The sequence below is a fragment of the Dinoponera quadriceps genome, unplaced genomic scaffold (genome assembly GCF_001313825.1).
Source record: "Dinoponera quadriceps isolate SergipeBrazil2010 unplaced genomic scaffold, ASM131382v1 scaffold1308, whole genome shotgun sequence".
NCBI classification, from domain to species: Eukaryota; Metazoa; Arthropoda; class Insecta; order Hymenoptera; family Formicidae; genus Dinoponera; species Dinoponera quadriceps.
In genome coordinates, this window is record NW_014555613.1 from 2,072,887 (window position 1) to 2,100,787 (window position 27,901).

General features: G+C 41.6%; 4 protein-coding genes across 13 annotated transcripts; 3 read left to right on the forward strand and 1 right to left on the reverse strand.

Moving 5' to 3' along the window:
• The first annotated feature begins 876 nt into the window (after nucleotides 1–876).
• Nucleotides 877–21,975, forward strand: LOC106744846. Of its 10 annotated transcripts, XM_014619936.1 has the most exons (15): nucleotides 877–1,231; nucleotides 2,822–2,987; nucleotides 3,169–3,211; nucleotides 8,867–9,017; nucleotides 9,087–9,300; nucleotides 9,537–9,632; nucleotides 9,975–10,212; nucleotides 10,381–10,685; nucleotides 10,770–12,402; nucleotides 12,516–12,802; nucleotides 12,886–12,970; nucleotides 13,051–13,393; nucleotides 14,117–14,357; nucleotides 14,435–15,300; nucleotides 20,893–21,975. In XM_014619936.1, the coding sequence occupies exons 4-15, from the start codon at nucleotides 8,890–8,892 to the stop codon at nucleotides 21,062–21,064; spliced, it is 4,608 nt and encodes a 1,535-aa protein (XP_014475422.1). In that variant the 5' UTR covers nucleotides 877–1,231; nucleotides 2,822–2,987; nucleotides 3,169–3,211; nucleotides 8,867–8,889; the 3' UTR covers nucleotides 21,065–21,975. The 10 variants fall into 10 exon arrangements, with proteins under 10 accessions (XP_014475422.1, XP_014475415.1, XP_014475417.1 ...); XM_014619929.1 differs by lacking the exons at nucleotides 877–1,231; nucleotides 2,822–2,987; nucleotides 3,169–3,211 and adding exons at nucleotides 4,950–5,468; nucleotides 6,584–7,214; XM_014619931.1 differs by lacking the exons at nucleotides 877–1,231; nucleotides 2,822–2,987; nucleotides 3,169–3,211 and adding exons at nucleotides 4,950–5,468; nucleotides 6,774–7,214.
• LOC106744850 lies at nucleotides 16,064–20,841 on the reverse strand. Its single transcript, XM_014619946.1, has 3 exons — nucleotides 17,035–20,841; nucleotides 16,756–16,961; nucleotides 16,064–16,690 (listed from the first exon to the last, which is right to left on the reverse strand). The coding sequence occupies exons 1-3, from the start codon at nucleotides 17,468–17,470 to the stop codon at nucleotides 16,247–16,249; spliced, it is 1,086 nt and encodes a 361-aa protein (XP_014475432.1). The 5' UTR covers nucleotides 17,471–20,841; the 3' UTR covers nucleotides 16,064–16,246.
• Nucleotides 21,976–23,363: 1,388 nt separating the features above from the next.
• On the forward strand, nucleotides 23,364–25,816 carry LOC106744852. Its single transcript, XM_014619948.1, has 4 exons — nucleotides 23,364–23,557; nucleotides 24,116–24,322; nucleotides 24,483–24,641; nucleotides 24,762–25,816. The coding sequence occupies exons 1-4, from the start codon at nucleotides 23,471–23,473 to the stop codon at nucleotides 25,041–25,043; spliced, it is 735 nt and encodes a 244-aa protein (XP_014475434.1). The 5' UTR covers nucleotides 23,364–23,470; the 3' UTR covers nucleotides 25,044–25,816.
• On the forward strand, nucleotides 25,059–27,829 carry LOC106744853. Its single transcript, XM_014619949.1, has 3 exons — nucleotides 25,059–26,801; nucleotides 26,957–27,127; nucleotides 27,233–27,829. The coding sequence occupies exons 1-3, from the start codon at nucleotides 26,616–26,618 to the stop codon at nucleotides 27,530–27,532; spliced, it is 657 nt and encodes a 218-aa protein (XP_014475435.1). The 5' UTR covers nucleotides 25,059–26,615; the 3' UTR covers nucleotides 27,533–27,829.
• Nucleotides 27,830–27,901: the final 72 nt, after the last annotated feature.

Here is a 27,901-nt window from a genome sequence, read left to right on the forward strand (position 1 = left end):
GAGAATGAATTAATAGATGAAGCTTATATTAGGTTGGTGCAACAAGTTATCATTTTTCTGTATATAATTAAATTCTGTTACAAAGCTACTAATTGAAAGGCTACATTTGTAGGAATAGAATTGTAAAATTACTTCCTACATAAAAAAAGTATACTGTGAAGCTTTAATAATGACTATTTTCAATAACAATAAACGTTGACTTGAACGTTGTCTATTCTTCTTCGATATACTTTTATTTATATTTTATATGTAGTCTTTTGCACCAACTTAATACGTAGTAATAAAAATTCGCTGAATATTTCCCAGCGTGCTTAGTGTAAGTAGACTATTTTTCTACAAACATTTAGTATTGTCTCCGGATATTGTGCTTGTGAGTCGTTTACATGTATCACTATAAAAAAGTTTCTATTTTTTATAAAAAATGTCTTGTATGTACCTATTGGAGCAGGACAATAAAAAAATAATGGAGAAGGATTTGATGATTATACGATAGTGCCAAAAAAATAATCACATATAATTACATCTGGAACAACTTCAAATTCTGCACAGTATACAATAGAACAGCGACAATCGTAGCAATGTAAAGCACACTATATTTGTTAAATAAATAAATATTCTATTGCGAAAACAACAGTGTTTCCCCTCTTTCTCTCACAGTTGCGTTAAATAAATCACAGACAAACTGTTGCTACGTTGCAACTGTATATTCATCGTTGTCGCGAAATATTTTACTAGACAATGTATTCCTGAGAGGCTCGCAAAGTTGCCGAATTGTTGAGAAACTGCCCGTTATCTCAGCACCTCACTGTTGAAGCGATACCTCCTCGGGGTAGCGTGTTCTAAGCTTAATTCTCAATCGACCATTGTCTTCGAACTCGTAGGCACACGAAGAGGTCTCGCGGGGGTAAGAAGAGGAATCATCCCCTTCTCGCTTTTAGCGAACGGCCGGTGGTGCGGTGGTCCGTTCGAAGGGCATGCGCGCTCGCAGTTGCACGAGGGTTGTCGCGATCAGGGAGGGGTTCTGCTCGGCCAGAGTGACTCAGAATATACATTTCCGAAAGTGTATTCCGTCGTGAGATCCGATAACCGGCCAATAACGCGCCCTTACCATCGCGCAGTGACGTGCAGCGAAAAACCGACGAAGTGTCGCGCGATGCCCTAACATACGGCTCGGGTGTGCGAGTGTCATACGTAACAGCACGGCCATCAGCTGCCCCTTCGTATCATGAATGTGAGTATGTTAGTCGTCTCTAATATCGACTGGTTTTCGCCGCGGGGCGACGCGAGCTCCGTGGGCGTCTTCTGCGTTTCCGCGCGATTCCCGTCGAGACGAGCGTTTTTGCGAAATAATCCATTTCCCGTCGCGAGTAATCGAGATGCGCGAGCGTGATACGTCATTGACCTCGAAAGTCCTGGAAAATCGATGAGGAGATACCCTTTAATCCGGTAGCGGACGGAGTCGTTCGAGTGGTTCGTTGTACTTTCGAGGAATTGCGACGGCAACGAGGAAATGCATCGCAGTACATCTCGCGCGTTGTGACATATGTTGTGAGAATATTCGCGACGATTTCTTTTCTTGCCTCGACGGGTCTGATTGGAAATTCGTTTCGCTCGGTATACCGAAGTGATAAAATCGATTTTCCTCCGTTGGCGTTTTAAATTCAACAACGTCCGCTCCTCGGCGGCTCCGAATTCGCGTGTAACATTCGTCGCGATTTTACTCGCGAATCTTTTCGCTCCGCTCACTCGTTCTACCTATATTCCCGGGTGTGTGCTGAAATTTCCTTGAATTTCTCCTCGAATCGCTGAAAAATCACGTTACGCATTCCTAAATTTTGAATTCAAACGTAAGGAAATAACCTTTTCGTACATTTCATCGGAAACCTCCCCCGACTCGTCCCTAAAGCTGCGCGTCCATACGTAAAATAGGTCAATTCGGAGGAAATGTCAATTCTTATTTTGGAAGAGATTTCAGCCTTATTTTAACTCGCGTTTAAAATTTATCTGGCATGTTCTTTAGGAAGTGGGTCAATTCGGACGAATCAACGATCGTCGGACAACTTCGATCTCACGACGTAAATTTCGTTCCACGAAGCGAATCTAACTTCGTATCTGTCCATTATTCGCAAGATTTCTTTATCTTGGTCAGACGACCGCTGTCGACTGTCGTTATACTCGCAGACAATTGGTCGCGAATGAGCGTGATCGAACGATCGCGATCTGCAGACATGCGGTGGAGGCGCGATCGCGCGATGTCTAAAAATACCGGCCCTGCGGCATGTTTCGATTTATAAGCGCATAGAGATAAAATCGCGTCTCGCCGCTTCCAGGCGAGAACGATCGACCGGCCGAAGTTGAAGGATTCGATGCAACGGCGATCAACCTTCCCGAGAAGCAAGTGAAACTCGAAATATCACAAAGACGTCAAGTTGAAATCAATTTCGTCGAGTCTCTCAGAAGACGACGCTCGAGCCATTATTACGCCGTTCTCTGTAATTAGTGTCAATGACAATTCATTAGTCACGGAGGATGTTACAAAGACGACGTTGCAGAGGTTTTCGCTTTGTACTGAAACCGTCTCGCCGTTAACCCCCGCATCAACGTAACATCAGTTTTCAATTAACATCCGCTTTTGATATCGTGTCGATAAAAACGATGCCGTCACGATGCGCAACATAAGACCGCAATATTATTAAAACTCCTACGCGATTAGGTCGCACGCGAACAGGCATCGAAATACCAATTGTACCCCTTTGACCTCTTCATATATATATATATATATATATNAATCGCGACATTTTGTTATTCTCTCTATTTTCAGCATCACGACTAACATCATTCACGCAGCTAACGCACCGGATGGAGTTATGGAAGCTTGTGACATAAACGGTACTTTGCACCCCGATTACCGCTGACTCGAGTCGTTTGAAAAACAACCGTCGCTCCTAAAACACCACGGCCTGGACCTTATCAAGTCGGACAAAGAGGTTCGCTCTATATTTCGCACTGACAATTTAACTTCATCGATCTCCTCCGTTCGCTTAATAATTCAAAATCTCCCGCTTCTCCGTCGTACATATTGTAAACGCGAACGGAATTTAATGCTGCGAGAATCTTCAAGTGTACCTCGAAACGAGCGTGTGATAAACGCCCGAATGATATTTTCAGGTATCGTCAACGGACGTCGCTCGTAGCAACGGAGATCGGATTGGTAAGTGAGAAGTTTATGTCTATCAATAGATATTAACAGATATAGGCACGCTGAAAGAAAAAAAGTGCTACATTCAAATCAATATTTTTGCTTTGGAGTATTGGAGTAATTATTTTATTTGGATTAAATAAATATTACGTGAATGCGTAACATTTTCTTCTTTCAGTGTGCTACATTCAAGAGTGATATTTATTGAATCCGAGTAAAATAATGATTTCGACGCTTTTTAGCAAATATTTATTTGAATGCAGCATTCTTTCCTTCCAATGTAGACCTTTACGTACAACTGTACGAGAAAGAAGCACCAGGTGTATGCAAAATTTCGATTGTGACTTGTGATTTCACAATGGGCGTTGCGCGCTCAATGATGGTTCTCTCCACAGAAAATTTACAGCATGGAAATATTTTGTCTTTCCGAACATATGTACAACACAATTCGTGTAGAGATACGGATACTTAGAGTATAATATAATAGATTTTTAGATCATCAATTTAGATCTCGTCAAATTTTTTCGCGTTGCGCTTTTTTATCTGGGAAGCACGACTTCGAATTTGCCGAAAGGATCTACGACGATCCACACGGAGAAAATGTGGTAAAAATTATTCTAAAATTTTGTAATGTTAATCTGTACCGGAATTATGACTGAAATTATTATGCATGTTATGATCTTTAGTGATATGTACAATGAAGTACATCACCAAGAATTACAACACATCATAATTTCAGTTATAATTCCGATTATGGTGCAACGTTATAAAATTTGATGATAATTTTTAATATTTCCTCCGTGTGAATTTATGCCTCGTCTATCTTAATTTATATTTTACTTTGGAAATAACATTCGCAGAAAAATGGAGAAAACCCGGACTTTTTCCAGCCTTCAAAACTATCACACACAAGGAGATTTTCTCAACTGTCACCAATGGCACCTTCGAGAAACGCGAGCACACATTGTCGGGATCGAATATAGTGCCCGAATTTCGATTCTTCGCTCCTCCTGCCAGGATCGAATAAAGATTCGAATCGCGTGACTTCGTCGCGTCGCGACCAAGCGCACTAGTTAAACGCGACATTGCGTGCGAAAAGCAAGACTCGAAATGAAGGATATTTTACATCGCGGCAATCGAATATAGTTTCACCGAGCCTCGCGAGAACCGAGCCGATACTTTCCTCATAAACACGCGAGAATAATCTCCCACACTTATTCGCCGAGCGACGAAACTGCGAACACGAGGCGATCGGCGATGCAGATAAATTCCTCCTTCGCGCCTGCAACGCGAGAAATTGATCTCTCTCTCTCTCTCTCACCGGAACTACCGTCCGTCGCTTCCGATCGCCGACGCTGTGAAACGCCGTGATATTCGGCCGGCCCAGTTTTGAATTTTCGATCCTCTCCATCGACACACACGCACTCTCGGCGAGGCACGGGTGTCTGCGGTATCGATCGGCATTTTGATTCGGTGCAGCTGCGTTCGTCACGGAACGTCGTCTCGAAGCACGTCGAGCCGAGCGTGAACTCGAGAGGACTCGGATCCACAGAACGTCGCGCTAACAACGCTTCGAGCCGGCGAACCCTCGTGCGGCAGGGCCCAGTTCTCTCCGTATATCCCGGTCCTCCCACCCTCTCTCACCGTCTCTGTCCGTCTCTCGTATACGAGGCGGTACGAGCATTTATTAATAGAGATTAGAGTCCGCGTCGTGTGGTGCCGTGTGCAAACGCCCTCCCGCCAGAGCGAGAGACGCGTAAGAGAGCAGTCTGAGTCAGCCTCTCCGCACAGTGGAAAAATCATTCTCCGAAACGCGCGCGATTCTCGGGGGGAAATATCGATCGGGAAAATCGGCGGGCTGATCGAGACGCCAGGCGGCGCGGTTTGACAGGTGAAAAGCGGTCTCTTTTGAGTCGCTGCGTTATCGCGTCGATATCAATTGTGACGTCGCATGGTCGTGCGAAAAAAAGGTTGCGTTCGACGAGTCGAATCGAGCGATCGCCCGATGAGTCGCGTCGATGAACGATCGACCAGATAAGTGACAGCGGAAATAGGGTGCTTCGTGTAACTGTGAGTAACTCCGTGCGCGAGTGCGCGCGTACGTGCCCAGTGCGTGAGTGAGCGCCCACGGGTGACGTTTTGCAACGAACGGGCGTGTGCATCATTGTGAGATCTTACGGAGTAAAAAATCTTTCGTTGAATCTAACGTACTTCACACTTGTCCCGAACGGTCCGTACCGAATGTTTGTTTTAACTTGACACAAGGCGGGTATGTTGAAAAGTAACACAAATATTATGTCGGAAATTAACATAAAATTAAAAAAATTCATAATATGTTAAGCGACACTGAGGCATAAAGTGTGTTGTTCTAACATTTGCAAGTGATAACACACTTGAATATTAATTTAACGAAATATTGAGATAACATAAACAATACGTTAAGACGATATGTCAAAAATTTAACACACGGATTTTAACGAGGGTCGATTTTAACATAAGTGCAAAATGTTGTTTTACTGTGGACGCGCGACGGCCTCGTTTAGTCGGTACGAGAGCTGCTCGAGAATTGCTTTGCTCTTCTGGAGCCTTCATTCCTCGAATTACCGCAGAGAACGTATATGGAACGTCTAAAACGTTATAGTCTCTTGTTTAAAGTGCCTAGTCTCTAGTAATATTTTTTCTAAAAATTCGCGTTGTTCAATGTCTTAACGTCCACATTGCTGGTAGCATACGTGTACCACCAATTGCCGGAGTAAATACGCTTTTAGTGCGCGCTCATCACGAGGTCGTTTGCATTTACTACGAATCGATTAGTCGTGTAAAGTAGGCCTCCTACTGGAATATCCGTTCAAACTCGAACCATATCTACACGGTATCGTTCAATTTTGCAATCGATTAGCTAGATTTGAAGATTGCTAAAGCTTGCAATATTCGTATCAAATGTCTCAGACCTATTTAGCTACGCGAACTGCTGTATCTATAAACCCTAATATTTTTGCAATCATATCTCTACACAGTAAAAAATGTTGTGTTAAATTTAACGCATTTCACATTTCCGAAAAGGTCCACTCAAATTTTTATGTTAATTTATCACAAAGTGAATATACTGAAAAGTAACACAAATATTATCTCAAAAATTAGCACAAAATTAATACAACACTGAAGTGTAAAATGTATTACTTTAACACTTATACATTATTGTTAAATATCAACACAACACAAAATGTTGAAATAACATAAACGCAAAATGTTAAATTAACACATGGGTACATAAAAATTTTGCACAAAAATTTCAACAAGGACCGGTTTTAAGAAATACAAAATGTTTTTTACTGCGGAGATTATATTCTAAATTGCATCATGGCACGTATTCTTCGCTCGCAGTGTCCAAATGCCGACGACTCTGGATCGTCTCTCTCGATGGACGTGACTATTCAGTCAGATCGCGTATGTTCTCCATATTGAATTTTACGCGAAAAGTTTTATCGCGGTGAAAACCGCGAATGGTCGAAAACCGCGTAAGAAAGACACGTGTTGACGTAAAACGGCGCAAACTCGCGTCATGATGCATTAGAAGAGCGACTAGTCGCGTTCTTCGCGAGTTCAAGGTTTGCATGGTGCATCGACTTTGAAATTGTGATAACGAACGAGGTATCTGCACGTATCACGGACTATATCGGCGGTATCGCGCATTATTCCGCCCGGACAATTAGCGATACGTGCGTCGTACAGAGGAGGCTATTATGATATAGCGAACGTCGGGAGTACGTGCGAGTGCGAATCTGACGTACCTCGGCTCGAATGATGATAGTGCTGCTGTTGTGCATCATCATGAAGATAGCAGAGTTCTCCGCGGGCCGGACGAGTCCGCCGCTGGCGACGATGTCGGTGTCGGCACGACCACCGCCTCTCGCTTGCAACAGGCGGTGTAGGCGGTGCAAGCGGCACAGAAGTCCCTCATCCAAACGCAAACACCGTCGGCAATCCTGCGGTGATAAATGCACTTTGCGAAAATGTAAGGACACACCCGCGCCACGCCGCTCGTGTTGATTTTTTTACAATGAAGCGAACGCATTCCGCGCGATCCGAACGGAATTTTCGTATCTGATTGCACGTAAACGTAGGCAGAGCATTTTTTTTACGTATCAACTTCCCGCGATTGCCAGTCGCAGTATCAAATAACGTAGTTCCAGATTCTTTAAAAAAAAAAAAAAAAAAATATATATATATATATATATACATAAAATAAAGGTGATAAATAAAATAAAATAGGAAGATTTATCATTTTATATCATTTATATTATTTTATCCGATAGACATTTTGTAGACATCTTTAGGATCTAGGGACGTCCTCTGGACGACTTTAGGACGTCCCTTGGATATCTATGCTATATGGGTAATTAATGGCGTCAAATGATATAATGACATGGCGTATTAATGACGCATTAATAACGTCAAACGCATTATTAATACATTACGTTCGTTGGAATGTTTGGTCGTTAGAACGAAACAATTTTACGACCTAACATTGAAACGAAAAGGAACGAAGTTCCGATGCATTATTGGTTCAGATGAAAAGTACAAGCCTAAAATCATGGCCAACCTCGACTTTTCGAGCTTTCCAACCAACAATTCATACTTACCAGGATTGCGCGGGCGAAGTGAATCGTGACTTCCGTTTTGTTCAGTGAACTCGCGGTTACGACGATATTACGATTTGTAGTATATTTTCCAGCTCGACGTGCGAGATTCGAGCGGATTGACGCGCGTTTATACAAGACTTTCGCCAACGGAAAATCCGTGTTCCAACTGAACTTAGCGGACTTATCGAACTTACTAACGCACGTTCATATCGATGGATCGACGAATCGAGGAATCGACGAATAACGACTGTCTTCCGTCTGCTTTGATTACACTTACTACACCTCGTGTCTTCTGGTATCTTCTCACTATCATTCTCTCTCGCTTTAACGTTTGCATCATACACAAGTATCTCGTGTTAACATAGAGGCCGAATAAGAAAGTAAATTAACAGATCTGTCGTATAATGTGAAATTCAATCATAAACATAATTGTAAATGCAATGAGATCTCGTTCGAGGTTATTCGAGGTTGACAGAGAAAGAGTGAGAGTGGGAGTAAGCGAGTAAATGAAAGAGAGAGAGAGAGAGAGAGGTAGGGAGGGAAACCTAGGAGCTACTCACGAGAACGACTAGCAGTAGTGTTACGAAATTGTGATGCGCGAGCTGTATTTTTCCGCGACATTTATGACGCGAGGCGTTGAGCTGTCGAGTTCTACTCCGACGCGATTTCCTTGACAGACTCTCATTATATTGTTGCGTTGCTAATGTAAGCTACAACATAAGTCAACCTCCGTGTAAGTCGCGTTCCTCTCTCGAAACATTCATTGGATTTCGCTAGATATTTCTTCCTCATTTTTATTACGATATATTCTTTCGATTGTAAGATTGCTACCTGAATAAAATGTGTTTACGTGTAAGAAGTGAAACTGCATTATGCATATGTTACATGTAATCGCTTGTGATCTGAGCTCATTGTGATATTCATTTTTACATTCATTTTTACGTTTATGTAGGTTTATGTGGTTATGTATTTTATATATTTTTATTCTTACTTTATAATGCAATTGACCAAATTTCCTCTTTAGTTGCAGGAGAAGGTGCAGCAGTAATGGAAGATCCGCAAACGCCAGGGTCTGACTGTAACTCTAATCCAGCGACAGATTCCATTCAGCAGGATCTGATTGGCTCAGAATTTGTTCAAGATAATGTCGAATATCAGTGGTTCATTGATTATGGGTAAGTAATTTAATATGGGTCTCAGCGACTAGTGATATTATATCTTATGGTTCATTGTAATCTTTCTAGATACAGGGATGGAGGGCTACATATTCATCCCAGTGTCCTGTCGTCGCTTTCTGCCTCTTATTCTCCAAAGGATCTGGGTTATTACGATGATCTTGCCCGTAATTTGGATGCTAACCTGGCAGAAATTGATATGGAGAGCTTTCGTACCGCTGATATTCATACCTTGCTTACAGCTTTACCTGTCATGTGTACAGAACCGGTCCAACATTCTGAGGTAAAAGTTTGATACAGCAAGAATGTTATCCATTATCATTATAAAATCATCTAAGCAAAGTATCAACTGACATTAAATGCATTTCATTCGCACATTGCAAACTTCCAGCAGTATGTGTGTGTGTTGACCTTTATATTAAAATAGGAGTGCAGTTTTGTTTGAAACTACTTGTTTAATTTTCAAATCTCTGTACAATAACTCTTCTAAGTCTCGTACGTCTTCCATTATCACCACAGTTTAACTATCAAAGGGAACAGTACGCCAGTATATCTGGATCTGTCATGGAAAAGCTTGACATCGGTTCCTCCATCAGCCCTCATACCAGTAGCCAGGTATGATAATGGCTAACAGAAGCAGAAGTCCAACTGCTGTAAACAGTGTCCCTACACATTAACATCGAACCGATACATATTATACTAACCATGTAACATACAGACTACTTGAATCTTGCATGGACACGCACATATGATAACATTAGACTTCATGAATAGGAGTCCAATGATATCTTAATAACCCCTGATAATAATTACCTTCTAGAGGAACCTGATCACCACATCTAACAAAGCATATTCAATGCAAGTTTAAATGTTTACCAATAACCTGTATTAACATATTGTAAGAGGATATCCAGAGTTTCATAGATAATTTATGTATTAATCAGAGCATCTTTTAAGGGGGAAGATTCTGCATGTTCCACCGCTGATACGATATCCATATGCAAGTCGTCATTGCTGTTTTCCCCGTTAAAAGAGACGCCAGTATTACCACCTGGTGGTAGCTATAGTGTGGACTCACTGGACTGTGAAGATATGTTGCTTACCTGTCAAACGAACAATAAGAACAACTATACCATCGCATTTGAAGGCAGCATCACCATGTATTCGGATGGCTCTCAAGATTTCGAAAATCAAGGTGATGCATATGTATTAATATAAATTCATTTTGAATATTTCCCCCAATTAAACACCATGTGTATAATAAGACTTACACTTTGAAATATTTTCTATTAATTCGCTCCTGTCTTCGCTCCAGGTATAATTTAACGTAGTTATTATTAATAAACTCAACAACTGCTTGTAGATAAACACAAAACATACGAATCACCGGATTTATCCTATGGTAAGCAGAAAAATGGGAAAACTATGCTGGATTTATCGATGGCATGCTCCGACTCGAAAATATACACAACATGGAGCAATTTGAAACACTCCTCCATGAACAAGGTAATAACACGTCATCCTTCCGGTAACAACAACACGATGCCGGATATCTTGCAAAGTGCTGCTAACTTGACGCTTGGTGGGATGAGTAAACGAAGCCAAAGCTTACCGGACCTTTCTCGCGTTCGAGAATTCCAGCATACTAATATACCTCTTAATTTTAGCGTAAGTGTGGATACAAATGAATCGACCTAAACGATCGTATTTTATGTAATTATGCAACGCAAATTTTTCCTCGCCGACATGCAGGTTGATTCCGCCGAATCGAGCAACCCGATACAACGGCTGCAGAGCTCCGGATCTGCGATGAGTCGTTCAACGAACGCAGAGAGCTCGGACAACGGGGAACACGCTTGCACCAAAAAGCTACAAAATCTAAGTCTCGTGAGATTGTTCATGAAGCAGAAAAGCATGAGCGTGGAGGGGATGAGTCTCACTTTGGACCAGTCGGATTCCATTAGCGACAATGGTTGGCCCACCAGCAACAGTGGCAGCGACAGCGCGACCAACACTAACACACAAATACAACGGCAGAACCAAGGCAACAACGGAGATCGCCATGTGTCGGAAGACGATTTCTCCATCAATTGGATCAGGCGCGATATAGCTAATCGTGATACGGAGAATCCGAGGGAAATGAATTTTTTAAAATGTGCGTCACCCACCAAAGTCGATAAGATAGAGATGGCGTCATCAGCGTCAGTGGAAGAGCTATCTGAGAGCATATCCAAGTCGGGCTGCACAAGCGGCCAAATGAGTTTCGACATAATCAATAGCCCGTTCGAACAGCAAAAAAACGGTTGGGTCGGCTTGACAGAGAAGAAACACCCGATCTGTCGAACGACAGGGATACAAGCGAACGCGGAGATGGAGGACAACTCGGCTCAGACCTCCTTGATTTTCATCCCGCCCACGCAAGAGCCCGGGCCTCTCTTGCAAGAGACGATAGTCAACAAGAAACCCATTTATGTGGTGTATCCCAATTATACATTGCCCGACCTGTCGTTCCTCAACATCAAGGACACCAAGGTCGACAATGTGGCGTTGAAACCGCACACATTCGACAAGAGTAAGACGGAATGGAAGCGCACTGCCCGCACGGGTAGACCGTTCTCGTGCAACGACATAGACGCTCTGCGACAACGTGGATTCGCGCACATAAAAGACTGGGAATCGTTAACGTTCCTGTTACCGAACGAGTACAAGAAGATCTTGCACGACGTGCCGGAAGTCTCAAGGCATATCAATATGAATGAAGAAGTCAGGAGACCTCTGTTCTGTTTATCTCCCCCGATGCGTCACAAAGTTCGACCTATCAGCGAGATCGTGCCGAATAACACCTCGTCGACGAGCAGCACCGCGACGCAGCCATCTTCCGGGTACAGAGGCTCGTCGACGATCTTGACGGACTCCTCGACGAATCAGCAGCAGCAGCAGCAACAACCGTTGCCGAACAATGCGGTCAATCCGTTGTACCTGTATCGTTACGATAGTATTAGTTCAGAGGCCAGCCTGGTGAATAACGACAAGAAGATGCACAGGCTCAATCACGCGAGGCAAGCTTGCCCGTCTCTGCCAAAGCGATCCGTATCGTTGCCGCAGGGCGACGGCGAGCCAGATTTCAACAACGGCCGTGTTCCGCCGCGACCGCCATTGCCGAGAAGCATTTTGCGAAAGAACAAGGTTCTCGCGAGCAAACGATACAGTATGTTCGAGATGGGAGACGTGGGCGAGACAGAGGAGCAACCTGTGGAGGTAAATAAGAGGATGTCCCTGCAAGAGCCATATTACATGAACAACGACTTGCAGCTGTTGTGTCGCGGAAGAACGATCGATTCGGAAAAAGATGTCGACGAAACGGAGGAAGAGAGGTATCATATAGGTAAGGATAGATAGATCAGCAGGAAGTTGTTCAAATTCTTACCGTTGACTCTTATAACGTCGAGAGAGACGTTATTAGCGTGTCCCACTTTAGCTTGGCGTTAATGATTTCAGAGAGATTAAATGAAGTAGCTAATACGAACGTGGAGTCGAGAACTTCTCAACACAGCGACGACGATGTCAAGCAACTGGAAGATTACCTGAAACGCAGTGGTCTCTCGTCGCAAAGCAGCGACGGAGACACCGAGAACGCCGACGTGAAACTAAGATCGTACGTAAGGAAGTTTCTAGCACTAAGGATGAACAAGGAACCGCTCGTCAGGAACGTCGATACGGGTGATTTGCAGAGGAAGACCGTTAGTTTCGCTGTACACCAAAGGAAAAAGCATCTAGACCCTAAGGTAAAATACCAAACAGCAAACGAGCAGTTTGCGTAATCCTTGCTGTGTTCTCATCGCTCGAACAATTCCCGTATCCATTTCAGCCAAATAATCTGAATGTCGCTGTAAATGAACAAAACCAAGATCAGGTAGTTGAGGATAGATTAATGGAGCTAGAGGAGAAGAAAAGTAAGCGCATTTGGTTCAATTTGACTATCAATTGAGGATATCGTCAGATTTTCTGAAATGAACATCTGTTTTTCCTACAGAAATGGTGTCGTCTGTAAACAAAGCAGTCGATCTCTTGTTGAAGTATTGGAACGCCGACACCGATCATACTCGTCATAATTACAACGAGAGGAACGAGTGTGCACAGATCTGCCTCAGTAACTTGTGCCCGGCTTTGTACGCTATAATGTCGGACGGTTTGAAACCCCATTTGAATTCCACCTTTGGACCAATTACTAATAGCGTGTGGCAGGTCGTCGAAGCTAGTTCTCAACAAGGGCCTCTGACGAAAACGTTGAATGAGTTAGTGCAGAGGATCAACGGCGAAGACGTTATTACAGAAGGAATGCTGAAGTTCCACGCATTTGTATTCGGTTTGCTAAAGTGAGTCGGCGTTAATGACCCTAATATATGAGTTGGCGTTAATGATCTTAGTATCTTAGAGTACTTTCCAGCAAAGAAACACAGGCACTGTGTCACACAATTGAATACAGTGCATGGATGCTAATTGGTGATAATATATACTAGATGTTAGCAAACATTACATACAATGTTTCCAAATGAAGCAGGTTTTGACCGCATCAGGAGCAATTAATATCGTCATAAGCCTCTATCAGTTACAGAATTTAATATGTCATTAATCTTTCCTGAAGCGATTCAAATCTACCTCAACAGAAGAAAACAACTCTTCAATATATTTGTAATGCTACGAATATAAAAATGATATACAAAATTACTCAAATTCAGCGGCCATGATGCACAAGTGTTCGACTTTGCTCTGCAGCTGTATCGACTTCTATCGTGTAGTCTCGTTGCAGGAAAGCATTTATAACGACTCTGTGTCGGCTGTGTTTTTTGCTCGAAAGAGCTCCCTTAAATTCTCTAACTTTACTTATCACGTCATCTTCATTCACTTATGTTCGGTTCCACCATCATCGTTTAAATCTAATTGGCAATTAGCGGAATTGACCGATCGATCAATTCAGCTAATTTTGGCCAATACGATTGATCAATTCCGTTGAGTTAATCATCGATTAGATTAAAACTATGACGGTGAAGTCGGGCATTGATAATCGATCATCATGAATATCATCTCTTTTTTTTCAGTCTGAGAGCTTTGGATGCGTGGTTCGCGTACTTGTGCACACGCGAGTCGATCTTACGGAAACATTACAGTAACACCAGCTTGTTCGTCGGAGCCTTGGCTAATTCCAGTGCTCGGGAAACCGTCGATTCTTTGTTATATATTTTAAACCCGCTCGCATTCTGTCCATTTCACCTGGACCTTCTTTATCAGTACCGTCAACTGCAGAATAGCTTCGGGAGTATAAATAGTCACGCTATGAATGTAAGTAAATCTAAATGGACTCGTCATTCTCTACTCTGATCTGGCATCACCTGCGCTCACACGACACGCTCTTGCAGGCCGTAAACTTCAGAAACGCCGATATATCCCTGAAGGAGCTCGAGGCCGAGAAAACTGAATCCTACGGAATGGTTCCTAGCCCGAAGAAGATACGGCCAAGATCCTGCGTCGCTTACAACGCAGACGACAAATGCGGCGTTCTGCACAAAGGCGATCCGCAAAATCTAAAGAAACGTTTCAGCAGTGCCCTTAGTTCAAAAGCGTTTTACGCGTTAGACAAATTAGCCTCCGAAGATTCCGAAGATTACACGGACAGTCTGGAGCATTCTCCTTTGAATAGAGCAGCGGCCAAGCAGCCGCAACACCCGAAGCTGCAGAGTCCCGATATTAAAGCGAACGACGACGACGGTATCACCGGCGAGACGAAATTCCGGAAACTCCAGGAGAAGTGGGAATTGATGATTGGCAAGGAAGGGGGTAAGAATCAAGCCACTTTAACGACACCCCCATCGCCGGTCCGCACATTCGGGGCACTGGGAAAGTCGAAGATACCTCGACTGCTCACGTCGCCGGTGAAGCAATCCAATACCGTGCCGATCGTCGGTAGACCGATCAAGTCACCTGTATCGGGCATCCCTTCGTTGAAGAAACCCACCGCGTTCTCTGCAACGAAGGCGTTACCGAAGAAACCCGTGGATACGAAAGTGAAAGATGTGACGCGTCGCACCAGCCGCGTCGATCAGAACGCGCCGGGCACACCGCGCATCCACACGACTCGGCCGAGTTCTTTGCCCTACAAGTCGCACGGGATAACGTCGAACGACAAGAATCTGATCTCGCCTCACAGACGAGCCGCCTCCACCTCTTTACCACGTCCAAACGTTGCTACCGTTTCGAGGAATCCAGTTTCGAAACCACCGCACAGGTGAGTTTCAATATCACTCGGTGTTCTAAGTAAAAATTAGATGTTTCTTTTTTGTTGTGTTCAAGTTTCATATCGATTGCAATTATTCGTGACTTACGTTATATATTTTTTATCATACATTTATTATATATATATATATATATATATATAGATATAATATATATGTACATGTATATTGTTACATATATACAGAGGATCTGAAACTTTTCCGCCAAACGCTCGTGTGAAAGTAGAGCGAATTAAACTGCAGAAAAGTCGCGTGCCATTTTGCAAGTGTCACTAGAGCTAATGAGTAATTAATCAATCTGAGCGAATGAACGCACGGAAAGCAGTCAGAGGGACTTTGTAGGAATGTGTAAAGAAACTTTAAGAAAGATGGCTTCGAGTTCGTAAGAAAAATAGCATTTTAGGATGCGTTCTGGAAGCTCGCTATCAGCGCTATTTAGTGCTTCTATACGATGCTAATGGCCAGTAGGAATTTAAAATTAAACTTTCCGCGGCTGAGCCCTTAGAACACGAGCTGCTGAATTGTGAGTATTTTGTAAGTAAATTGAACGTATTTAATATTGTTCTCACATTATTATTATTGTAAATACGAAATGAGATCAAATTGAATTTCGCTATCTGAGTAGTGCAGCCGGTAAAAGAATAGAAAACAAACCTGTTGATAGCGCGACAGCGAGCTCTCCGAACGCTTAGGATCCCTTAACAACGATGACTGATGATTAATTTCGAGGGACAGAGTAACGCAGCGAGTAGCAAGTGGCACGTGGCATGTGATAAAGGGTTGCGTGCCGAAAGATAATCATCTCGTAACGTCTGTTGCGGCAGGAAAGTAACAGCGCGCTATCATTTCCACACCACCTTGCGGTGGTAGATAGCATGGTGCGTTTTGTTTATAGTGGATTCCCCAGTAGATCCAATCCGCTCTTGTTTAATCCAAAAACTATTCAAAGTACCGTCCTCTCTCTCGTATGCAGAGATCGGCCCTTCGTATGATATCGCGCGTTGCACGACACGCAATATCGGGCGTAATATTATCGAAGGCCGCAGTGATAGCATCGCGTACTTCGTTCTCTGTACTGTTACACCGTTGTTTGATCAGATCTTCCACATAACGCCATAAGAAAAAGTGTAGGACGTTAAGGTCCGGCGACTGTGCCGGCCAGGTGATTGGACCACCACGGCCTATCCATCTATCCGGATAACGCATGTTTAATATGTCGCGTACTTGTCGGTGAAAATGACACTGAGGAGGACCGTCGTGATGGAAAATCAACTCTCGTCTCACATCGAGGGGCACGTCAGACAGGAGAGCCGGCAAATGGTTGTTTAAAAAGTCCGCGTAAATTGTAGCATTCACAAGTGGCGGTAGGAAATGCGGACCGATCTGAAAATGTTCGGCGAAAAAATTCAGATTGAGCGAAACGCTTCATTTACACGGCTCACACTCACCACTTGATTCCCGACCATTCCCGCCCATACGTTGATCGACCATTGATGCTGCGAAGGCTCCTTACAACGGTCGATTTGCAGATTCTCTTCTTCGCGATAGGGGAAATGGCCTTTATTCAATATGTTGTTCGGTGTGAAGTTGGTTTCGCCGCTCCATAAGATTTTGTCGGGGAAAGATGCATCCCGCCGATACTGCGCGAGGAAGCCTAGTGCGTGTTTTGCTGACCGTTACAACATCTCCAAAGTTCCGTGGATATAAAAAGTCAATAATGACATTACCTTGACAAAAGTAGACGCGTTTTTCTTGCTGGTCATATGACAAAAGCTGGCGTATTTGAAATGAGTACAGCAGCCCATTTGCACGCAAAGTGCGATACACCACGCGTTTCGCCAAGCCGAGTTTGTAAGCCAAACGACGCACGCTGGTGCCTGGGTTTTCGAGTACGAATTGAAGAATTCTTTTTTCATCGTCTCCAACAGGACCCTGCACTGACACGTCCTCTGCTCGACTGTTGTTTCGTACGAAGGATCTTGTCTCGCTTAAGTCTCGTACCGCGCCTAAAATCACGCGTGTTTCAGGTCGCCGCGCAGATCTGGGAAATCGTTCCGCATAGATTCGAGCCGCGACACACGTATTCTCCTTCGCTTGCTCGTCAGCTATAATCATATTTGCATGTCCACGCACGTCTGCACATTCCTGTAGAGCAAACCTCATTGTCAGCGTCGCGGACACTTGCGTGAGTTCGTATGATGTACGAGCCGAATCACAGGACGGTTGCAGCACTTGTTTTTTCTATAAACTTCGAACGCATCCCGTGTCCAATAAGAAAAGTCATTTTTTTACTAGTTCTCAGGAGATACATTTCCCTATTGAACGCGAGAAGCGTTGCAAAACTCAACGAAGAGGAAAAGTATCGCAACTGTCCTGTGACTGACCGTAAGCGACTGAGTTCCGTTATTCGCTGCGAGTATTGTTAATATTGCGGACCCGTTGCGATATGAGTTGCATATGATATACATTGCGAAAGTATTGCTACAAACCGTATGACGTCTGATTTTAATGTCGCTTCCTGTTGAGATTACCGCAGCCGGCGAGGTGAAGTAGTCGCAGTACAAGAGGGCTACTTCTGCGTTTAATCACCTTGATAGATGCCGGAGATACTAAAGCGTGTGCGATGTAACAGTTACATTAGAATTAGAATGATCGGAAGGACAGGATAAAACAGGCTTCAGCTGAAATCTGAAACTGAGCAGAAAGTGTACCGTGATAATGTTCCGTTTATAATCCTCCAACACTTTGAAAGCACGCGAAATTAAAACGGAACGCTGGGAGCGTTATATTTACATGACGTTACGGCATCAGAACTCGCAGTGAATACACGGAACACACTCTAAAATAACAGAATGTACGTCGTATGTATGAGCGCAGGCAGAAACAATTGACAACTAACGATCGTTAGACGAAAGACAAACGCGCATCGTCCGCGAGAACTTCTTCCCAACATCGATAGTCGATATATGGGCGGAAGTCGATATATGATAGGGAACCAAGGTTCAGTGAACTCGCTGTACTGCGCCATCAACGCTAACGCTATTAATGCGACTCCGTTCACGGAGCCCAAAATAGCGTATGCGAGCTACATGAACAACAATAGCGCAATTTTAGCGTCGAAGAGTGGCGACTTTTGCATGATGCATAATGAAATGAACCGACAAAAATTCTCCGTTTCTATCTCCAGGATGGAAATTAAGGACTCTGATTAATTGCTTCTCTTATGCCTCACATATGTTATACATTGTGCAGAAATTTGTGCTTCGGCCTTTAGCGTAGCAGACGCTCCTTAGAGATGCTTGTGATTGAGCTCGTAATAGAGATGCTCGTGAAAATCAAATAAATTTGAAAATTAAATAATACTTTATATACGCTTTTCCGCGTGCGCTTCTCATAATTGTGTAAACGATAGAAAGAATAATAATCGAATAATGCCGCGATTAGAAAGATAGCACGTGCATAACCTAATATATGCAATTTACCGGTTTGTATTTGAAAGGCCCAGCCGCAGAGAGTATAATTTTTAATTTCTATTCGCTATTAGCATCGTAAAGATTTACTTCGACACGCACAGTTCCTCTCATCGTGATTAGATAAAAAAATGTTTTAGATTCATAATTATCATCACAGCACTATTTCTATAATACAGATGGCCGCCATGTATTTATTCACTGTTATTGCTTGGCTTGTTCGTGTTGCCTTTCGTATTATCCGGACGCCGAAAGAAGCAAAAGCGAGGAGATTGAATGCCAAAAGTGCAAACAACATGAACAAACAGACCGATAGCGTTTAGAATAGGAATGTCCGGCTTTGAATCGATTTTTTTTCTTTTTCACGAAAATCGATTCTTTTCTGCTCGAACGTCCTTAGTAAGGATGTTCGATTCCGAATCGATTTTTTTAGAAAATCGACTTTACCAAGTCGATTTTCCTCTATGTGAACATCTCTAGTTCAAATCTCTAGTTCTTCAAAAACGCTAACGCTACCGCAACGCTATCAACACACCACCTCGAAAGCGGCAACGTTGATAGCATGAACTTATCAAACACTACCATCCGTGATGTCATGATGATAGACGTCATTGTTTGATCTCAATTTTTCCGTCAACAATTTTCAAATCGGTTCGCATTTCTTTCCGCTGTGTGTAAACGCTGAAATTTACGCGGATTTTTTAAATAACTATTTGCTAGTTCCGGCTGACATGCTCCTCGACGGGAAACGAGAGTTAATTTTCCTCGACGATGCTCCTCCTCATTTTCGCCGGCAAATATGCGACATATTAAGGACTGGCTGCACGGGAAGAAAGGATTAATTTCCACGTCTAAAAACTAGATCTCATAACTAAATTTTAATTATATTATATGAACATCGTATTCCTTTTCTCACGGTGGAAATCTCTCGCGGAAAGCCTGTCGTGCGCAAAAGCATCTCCCAAATTATGTCTAAAATACGGAAAAAATCGTCATGTACTTAAAATATTCGTGATCAAGAGAATCGTCTGCAACCCCGCATAGAACGACTTTTCGGAAAGAAAAGATCGAAATAAGAACGTGATGATTCATTTGAGCGAGAATTCAAGGTACAATTCAGCACGAGTCTGTATTTTTATTTATTATAAATTTTCATGCCTTATTATCGCGGCCTTCGATACCGTTACGGACGTCGCGTACCATGCAACATGCAATGTTATTCGAAAGGCCGAATTCTACATACGAGAGAGAAAGAGAGAGGACGGAATACTTGGAATAGTTTTTGGTTGAAATGAAAGTGGATTAGGCCTAGTGGGGAAACCGCTGTAAACAAAACATACCATACTGTCTACCGCAAGGTGGTGTGGAAATTCTAGTGCGCGATCCTATGTCACACGCCGCTCGCTATGTTGTCCCTCGAAATCAGCTGTTGTTCATCATTGTTAGGAGATCCTCAAAAATAAGCCATTTTCCTTAACAATTGCAAGCCATTCTTTGCGCATGCCTACAAAGTCCACCCTCCGGTTTCCCGCGCTCGCTCGCTCAGATTGATTGATCAATTACTCATTAATTATTGCGACATTCTCAAAATGACATATAACTTCTGCTTAGTTTAACCACTTGCCCTTGTACGAATTAGTTTGGCATCACGCGGGCCGTAGTGAGGAGCCTCGCTCGCGAAACGGTACGGAAGAAACATCTTGCGATCGCTTTATGTTTGCCTCGCAATCGGCACCGCGAGTCTGACTCGTGGTTTTCCTGTTCGGCCCGGATTCCGTAAGCACGAGTCTCATTCGTCTCTGTACGGCAAGGGGTTAATCCGTTCTTCTATCTTCGCAGGAGCGTTGGCGGATAAGTTTTGGATAAACTTTGTATATCACATATTACTATGTATCATACATATTATATACATTGCATTACACACACACACACACACATACACACACATGTATAAATACATAGATATTCTATAATTATTCTTGATTTCGTTTATACTGTACTTCTATATCTTCTTATTTACATTTGTTTACTCATTTGCTTCGTACTTTAGCGATTTCCTTTCTTTTTCCCTTTCTTTAGATCAGTACGATAACGGTTCACGCGTCTCGATTGCAGAGAAGTTCGTACCCTCACTCACAGGATACCGTCAGACACCGGTCATCTTTCATTCGCGGAAGGCGAGAAACTGAAAGTAATACTAGAAGTGGACAACAAATGGTTGCTGTGCGCAAAAGGTGACCGGAGAGGCTTGGTACCGCGGGCATGCGTACATAGCCTTTCGACTTAGCCCCTTTTACGACACTTAACGATCGCAAATGCAACTGCGGTCCCACTTAGCCGCGGCTAGAATCTCACTCACATTCGATGCGAGGGGTGGCCACGAAGGCGAGCTTCGAGAAGTTCAAATTATCTAATCGGGGTGACGTAACAGTGATGTACAGTGTATTAAAATTGTTTTTAAGCCATAACATTATAAATGCATCATCACGCGCTTGTAAAGTTACTTTTAATCGAAGTATAATCGACACCACTCCGTCTCTATCGGAACGCGACAGTAGTATTACCGCTAGATAACGCCATCGAGAACATAGAAATATCACCTAGTCATAATAGGCTCTCGGACGACGTTATTATTTTATTATCATTATTATCATCACCATTTTGATTTCAGTCAGGAAACACGGTAGCGTCTCGCGCGCCAAGTATTCTAGTATCCACATACGAAGGACGCTACGGTGTATCCGTCGCAGAAACGAGGTTGCTTCTCGGAACATAAATCGCGTTGTCGTTTTGAAATATCAGATTGAATGATTTGAGTATGCGATTACGGGCATAACGGCAACACCTGGCAGCATATTCTCGACTATAAGATGCCGAAAACGGCGTATAATGACCTACAAATATTATAAATGTAACTGTGATCCTAGCAAATAGGCGATTAAGTTTATTAGTACGAATGCGCGGTGTATATTTCGTTCCGAGGTTTATATATTGTAACTTTGTAACTTATTATTTATGTTTCATACTTCGCACAACATCGCGCGTCTCAATGATCCTCCGTTCTAATTTTATTCAATGTACGAGCCATCATGATATGCACCTTCGCGATGGCGGCGATCACATTTTTTACATGCTTCATGTATTTCCTGGTATGTTAAGACATACGATATAATCAAATAAAGTCTGTTGTGAATTATATGCAATATCGTATATCTCTGTATATCGGATATATAATCCAGTCCATCGAACATTTTACTTTTCTATATCCATCGATGATATCCATCGAATATTTCTCCGCAATGTTTCTTTCTGGTTTTACGGACGGAACGAAGGGATTATGGCGTAAGATTTTACAGAATGTTCCAGAACCACCATGTGTTTTTAACATGACAGATTCTTTGGGATATTCTGAGATAAAAGTTCAATGCGGAAATGATGAGGCTACAATCATTTTGATTGCTATATCTGAGCGCGGAAAATGTCAACCGTACAATCAGTCAACTTGAACCGCGTATAATTAAAAAATTAATATAACCTCGCCCCCCATTATCGTTCTAGAATATCCTGTATATATAACGTAAATCACGATATATTAAAATTTGCAACGAGGATTCATAGATTACACGATGTGTGAGTTGCGGCTTACGAGGAAACGGCGCAGTGGTATACATTAATAGACAAAAATGTAGAATATATCGTGAAGTAAAGGGTAGATACGGTTGTTTTCGGGAGAAGAGAACAAGAGAACAAGAGAAAATGACACTGATATTTCTAGTGCTGTTAGCGAACTTGGCGTATTATCTTTTCGAATTGAGAAGCAGCGAAGAATTCATTCAAGGTCACGATGCAGATATACAGGTCGTTAAGTTCATGTTATTTGATATCTACTCTTTTATTCGAAATCATTTAGCTTAATATAAGAATTAATGCCCTGCACAGTATATAAGAGGATGTTTCATAACGATATCCTTAGTCAAATTTTTATTATCAACAAGACTAGAAGAGCAAGAGCCAAGCATGAGAATCGCCGTAGCGTTGTGCCTTCTGTCTGCACTTTGTGCTGTAAGTCTTTCTTTTCTAAGAAATAATATCACGTTTGAGAAAAAGAAAGTTTGCCTTTGTAAATATTTCACTGAGAGTTCACTTTAGAGTTAAGATTTAATACAAATTAGCATTTATATGTGAAAATCAGTTATTATGAAAAAGATAACCAAGTAATAGGAATAGAAACATGGGCGATTGACATATAGTACGGAATCGGAACTGAACGGATCATACGATCGAAACCGTGATGACAGATGTAGAAAAAGACAAGAAGAGGCGTATATATTGTTTGTATATTCACTGCTAATACTGAAAATCTACAGTTCATGTATATTATATATTATAGATTGTTACTGTTGCCGGCAGAGCGAATATACGAACACAGACACGATACGTGAGTAGTATCGACTCATGTAAATCAGAACCATGTGACACTTATTAATTTTGAACACTTTTTCGCATAATAAACATTTTACATAAATAAATAAAGTAGAAAACATATTTAGTAATTATTTATTAAATATGCAATATAATTTCAATTTTATGACGACGTTTACATATGCGTTACACACTTATAGATTGCAACACATAAAGGATGTTCCTAAGTAAAAGTGCGTATACTTAGCGTACTTAGCGAAACGAACAATGAATGCAAAATTGCTTTCATTGTTACATTTTGGAAAATTCGTATGTCTCAACAAATCCGAACAGAACGTTTCAGGCCGGTTTGCTGCAGGTCGGTGAAGTGGTTTGTTAGATGGTTTTAAAGAAAGTTTGTGCACGTTTAGACGTGAATACATCACACTTTTCGCCCTTGTTTCTTCGCTAGGCTCCATGTTCTAATCTCATTTTTAACGATAAAAGTGAGCTCAAAATATGGACCTAGATATAAACGCAACCTTAAAAATATAGTGTTGCTCCCTTTCTCGTTAAACAAAATTCAATCAATGGAGAGATAATAGAAAGAGAGATACATGTCCAAACCTCTACTTCTTTCGTTCTATCCGTCAATACGAAAGGTCAAAGAAATTTTGCCGCATCAATTCTAGTACTATGTGACAATGAAGTAAATCAAACCAGAAATGCGTACACAGAAACAGAAATATTCACACAGCAGAAATATTCAAAATACATAGATAAATCCTAAAAATATCGCAATATTTTTAAGATATACCTATAATATATTTTGGGCAGTTCTGCTGTGTGGGATGATATGGGCAAGAATTGGGTGTATGTATATGCTAGAAGTAACACAAACGCTTGTTGACACGTAACATTTACCATTCTATTCTAGATCAACGCATTATCAGTCAGAACATTAATCTTAAAGGACATGCGGTCAACTGAAATAAAAACCGTGCAAGAACAAGTGGAAAGAAGTATAAGAGAGCTCAAACATTTCGATATGAATAAATCCGAGGTATATAACAAAATCCTCGAAAAGTTTATTGCACAATCGAAGTATTTACATCACATAATCCAGATGAGAAATATAATAAACGTAAGTAATCATTCGAATCCATCCATCTATCTGTAACCGAAGTGCATGACACGTAAAGGATCCGTAATTGTAAGGATTGCAATTTTAAAATGCGTGATGCGGCACTTATTCGTTGTATCCTTACTTTATTCATCTTTTATTTGCCTCCCTTTTCTCTTAGACTGTGGACGAACTGCAGTCGGAGGAAAAGAAACAGTGCTTGCAGGATTATTTAACGATATTATTTGATATCGAGCATAATACGATAGAGGACTTGCATCAATGTGTTTTAGACGTATTACATCACCTGGAAAATGACCCCTTCATCGATCTACATATCGTATGTTTTTACATAACTGTTGTTATAACATGTCCGCACGATTCACCAACATGGGATTTATTCGCGCCGAATAATTAGCGTGGAATCCTCAAATATCTAATCGTATTAATCTCTTTACAGCAAGGACATGAAATTTTATGTAATCTTAACAACATGGACCCTGTCTTCGAGAAATGTAGTGTTAACAACGATCTTCTCGCTCAGCACGAATGTATATCTGAAGAGTTACGCCTCTTCTGGGAATTTACTAATACCGTTAATGATGCCAAAAAAGAGGCGAAGAAAAGAACCGAAGAAATTTATCAACACTCCTTGAATCGTATGACCGATGTTACCGATCGGGCTTACAAGATCGCCGAGGAAATCAGATCGAAATGCCTCTCTAGCGTGATTTACGATTAGTACGCCAGCGTAATGATACATTCGCCAATCGCGACTTATTTTTACTCGCTCAACTATTTTTGGAGAAGCGTCAAGTAAGTAAGCGTCAAGTAAGTAAGCGTTCCGAGACACTGCCAGTCCGAAGAAGACAACATCACAATGACGCGTTTCGCCCATAAAGGAAACGAAATAGCTGACTGACATAATGCGTGTTTCAATTTCAATACCCTACGACCCCATTGTGTTTCACAAATCAAACAGTTTTATTCAGCACTATACCTTCCGCGATATCTAACATTGCGTTGAACGTAGTATTATTGGGTAATATTCCAAAGAGACGTCGTATGCGGAACAGATAACCCATATAGCACAGGAAGATTGCAGGAATATTATATGAGATTACACTGAAACATTGTAATATTCTATATATGATGCGAAATGTTATTGCAACCTTGCCGCAAAATTGTAACAACGTTAAAATGTCCACTCTCAGAAACACTGTAATAAAATATTATAGCAATGTTGCATTGCAACTGACTGCCTATCTGTAATTACGAAAACTGTTTCACGCTTCGTATGTTTTTTTCGTATCCCTGCGTGGATTTGGTCTCGAACGGCGGCCAAATGGTCTATCCTAATATGTATCCGATGTCCTTGATAATCGGACGGTAGATACCACGGCTGAGTCCAACGACTATGACGATATCCTTGTCACCTCACCTCGTGTAACTCAAAGAGAGCGGAAAAGCCAATGTGATGTCAAAATATAATCAAATTCTAGTTCGCCAAAATGACGTCAAATTGCATAAACTTTTGATATTTACTTGACCCCGTTAAAAATATTGATAATCAAAACTTTAGACCATTTTTTTTACATTGAGACTATCTATTAATATATCCAGCAATATGACTTCCTCTGACTTTCTAACGTCAATATGACGTCCCCTGACTGTGAGGTCAAGATGCAGGTACATGTTGTCAAGTTACACATCATCTAATATCCTCTCTTTTATCTGAGATCATTTAGCTTAAAGTCATTAGTTTAAAGTAAGAATTAATTACTTGGAGTGTATATAAGGAGATGTTTCATAACGACTGTTTATTAGTCGATTTTTCATATTCAACAAGTTACATCCAGGTGACACTAAAAGAGCAAACAAACATGAGAATCGTCGTAGCGTTGTACATTCTGTCTGCACTTTATGCCGTAAGTCTTTTTCTTTTCTAAAAAAGTAATATTATGTTTGAAAATGGAGACGGTTTGTCTTCTTGTAAAAATTTAATTGAAATTTTACTTTCGAGTAAATGCAATATAACGCGTGTGTTATGTAACAGTTACATTGTTGAGTGAGAAATTATAATATTGATGTTACGTTTTTGTTAGTGTTTATTGGGAAAAAACCTTGCCGTATGCTCCGTTCAGTGCGATATGTCAATAAAGTAAACCAAAGCGCAGAAATATGCTTTACAGCGCTTTAATAACGTACGATATTAGCAGGAAGTAAGAATATACGCTTACTCGAAGTAACGCAAACGCTCGACGTAACATTTATCGTTCCATCCTAGGTCAACGCATCTTATATACATCCAAACATGTTAAACAACGAACTGAGGTACGACTTAAAAAACATACAACTAGGAATCACACAAACCGCATTAAAAGTCGAATATGTCAATAATAAATTAAAAGCCGAGGCGCTTCGTCAAGTCAACGATCTGTTTTTCGAACAAGGAAAAACTTGGCTAGACTACCTGCACTTTATAAGAAAAATGATAAAGGTAAGTGATGATCCGAATCTATCTGTAATCTAAATGGGATGATACATAGAGGACTCATCATTGCAAAGAGTGCAATTGCGTCAAACGCGTGATGCGGCACTTATTCATTGTACTATCGCTCTATTCATGCTTTATTCGTCTTCCTTTTCTCTTAGATTCAAATGATCAAATCTATGTCGGAAGGCAAGAATACGACCTTATGCCTCGATGATATCCATGAAATAGTTAAGGATGCTGAGAAGAATATAAAAAACGGTATAATTGATTGTACGTTTGATGCGGCATTCTTCAGAGACAGAGATCTCTTCTACGAAGGCGTAACTTCTGTACGTTTTTATATAAACGTTGTCCGATTAGCGCTGGATTTACTCGCGCAGCCGAATAACTAGCGTGGAAACTTCAAATATCTAATCGCATTAATCTCTTTTTAGGAGGGAAATAAAATTATCAATAGTCTTGCCACGGACGATATCTTCGACAGATGTGCCAACAACCACACTACCTCTGAGGAAAATATCTGTGTAGTTGATGAGCTAAACACAGTCTTTCGCTCCGCGTGGCATTTTATGGAGAGCGTTGATAACGTCAAGATAACTATGGTGACGCAGTCCATGAGAACTGTTGAACGCACCGTCAAATGTCTAACAAACCTTACCAAGAAGATTCACGAGGACGGCGATAAAATCAAATCGAATATTACGAAATGCCTCGAAGGCCCGACCGACGTTTAGAACGCCAGCGCGATGATACATTCGCCGAGCGCAACTTATTTATATTCGCAATTATTTCTGGAGAAGCGTCAAATACGTTCGGAGTACGTCAGTCCGCAGAAGACAACGTTACGATGACGCGTTCTGTCTATGATAAAAACGAAATCGCTAACTCACATAATACGTGTTTCAATTCCAACACTCTGCGAACCCAGTTGTGTTCTACAAACAAAATCAACTTTATTCGGTTCTATACATTCTGCGATCTCTAATACACATTGCATTGAAAGTAATATCAATATATAATATTCCATAAAGATGTCGCATGCGGAACAGATAAATATCCTTTCAAATCAAAACGAGAACAAAACAAATCAAAATGAAACTAGA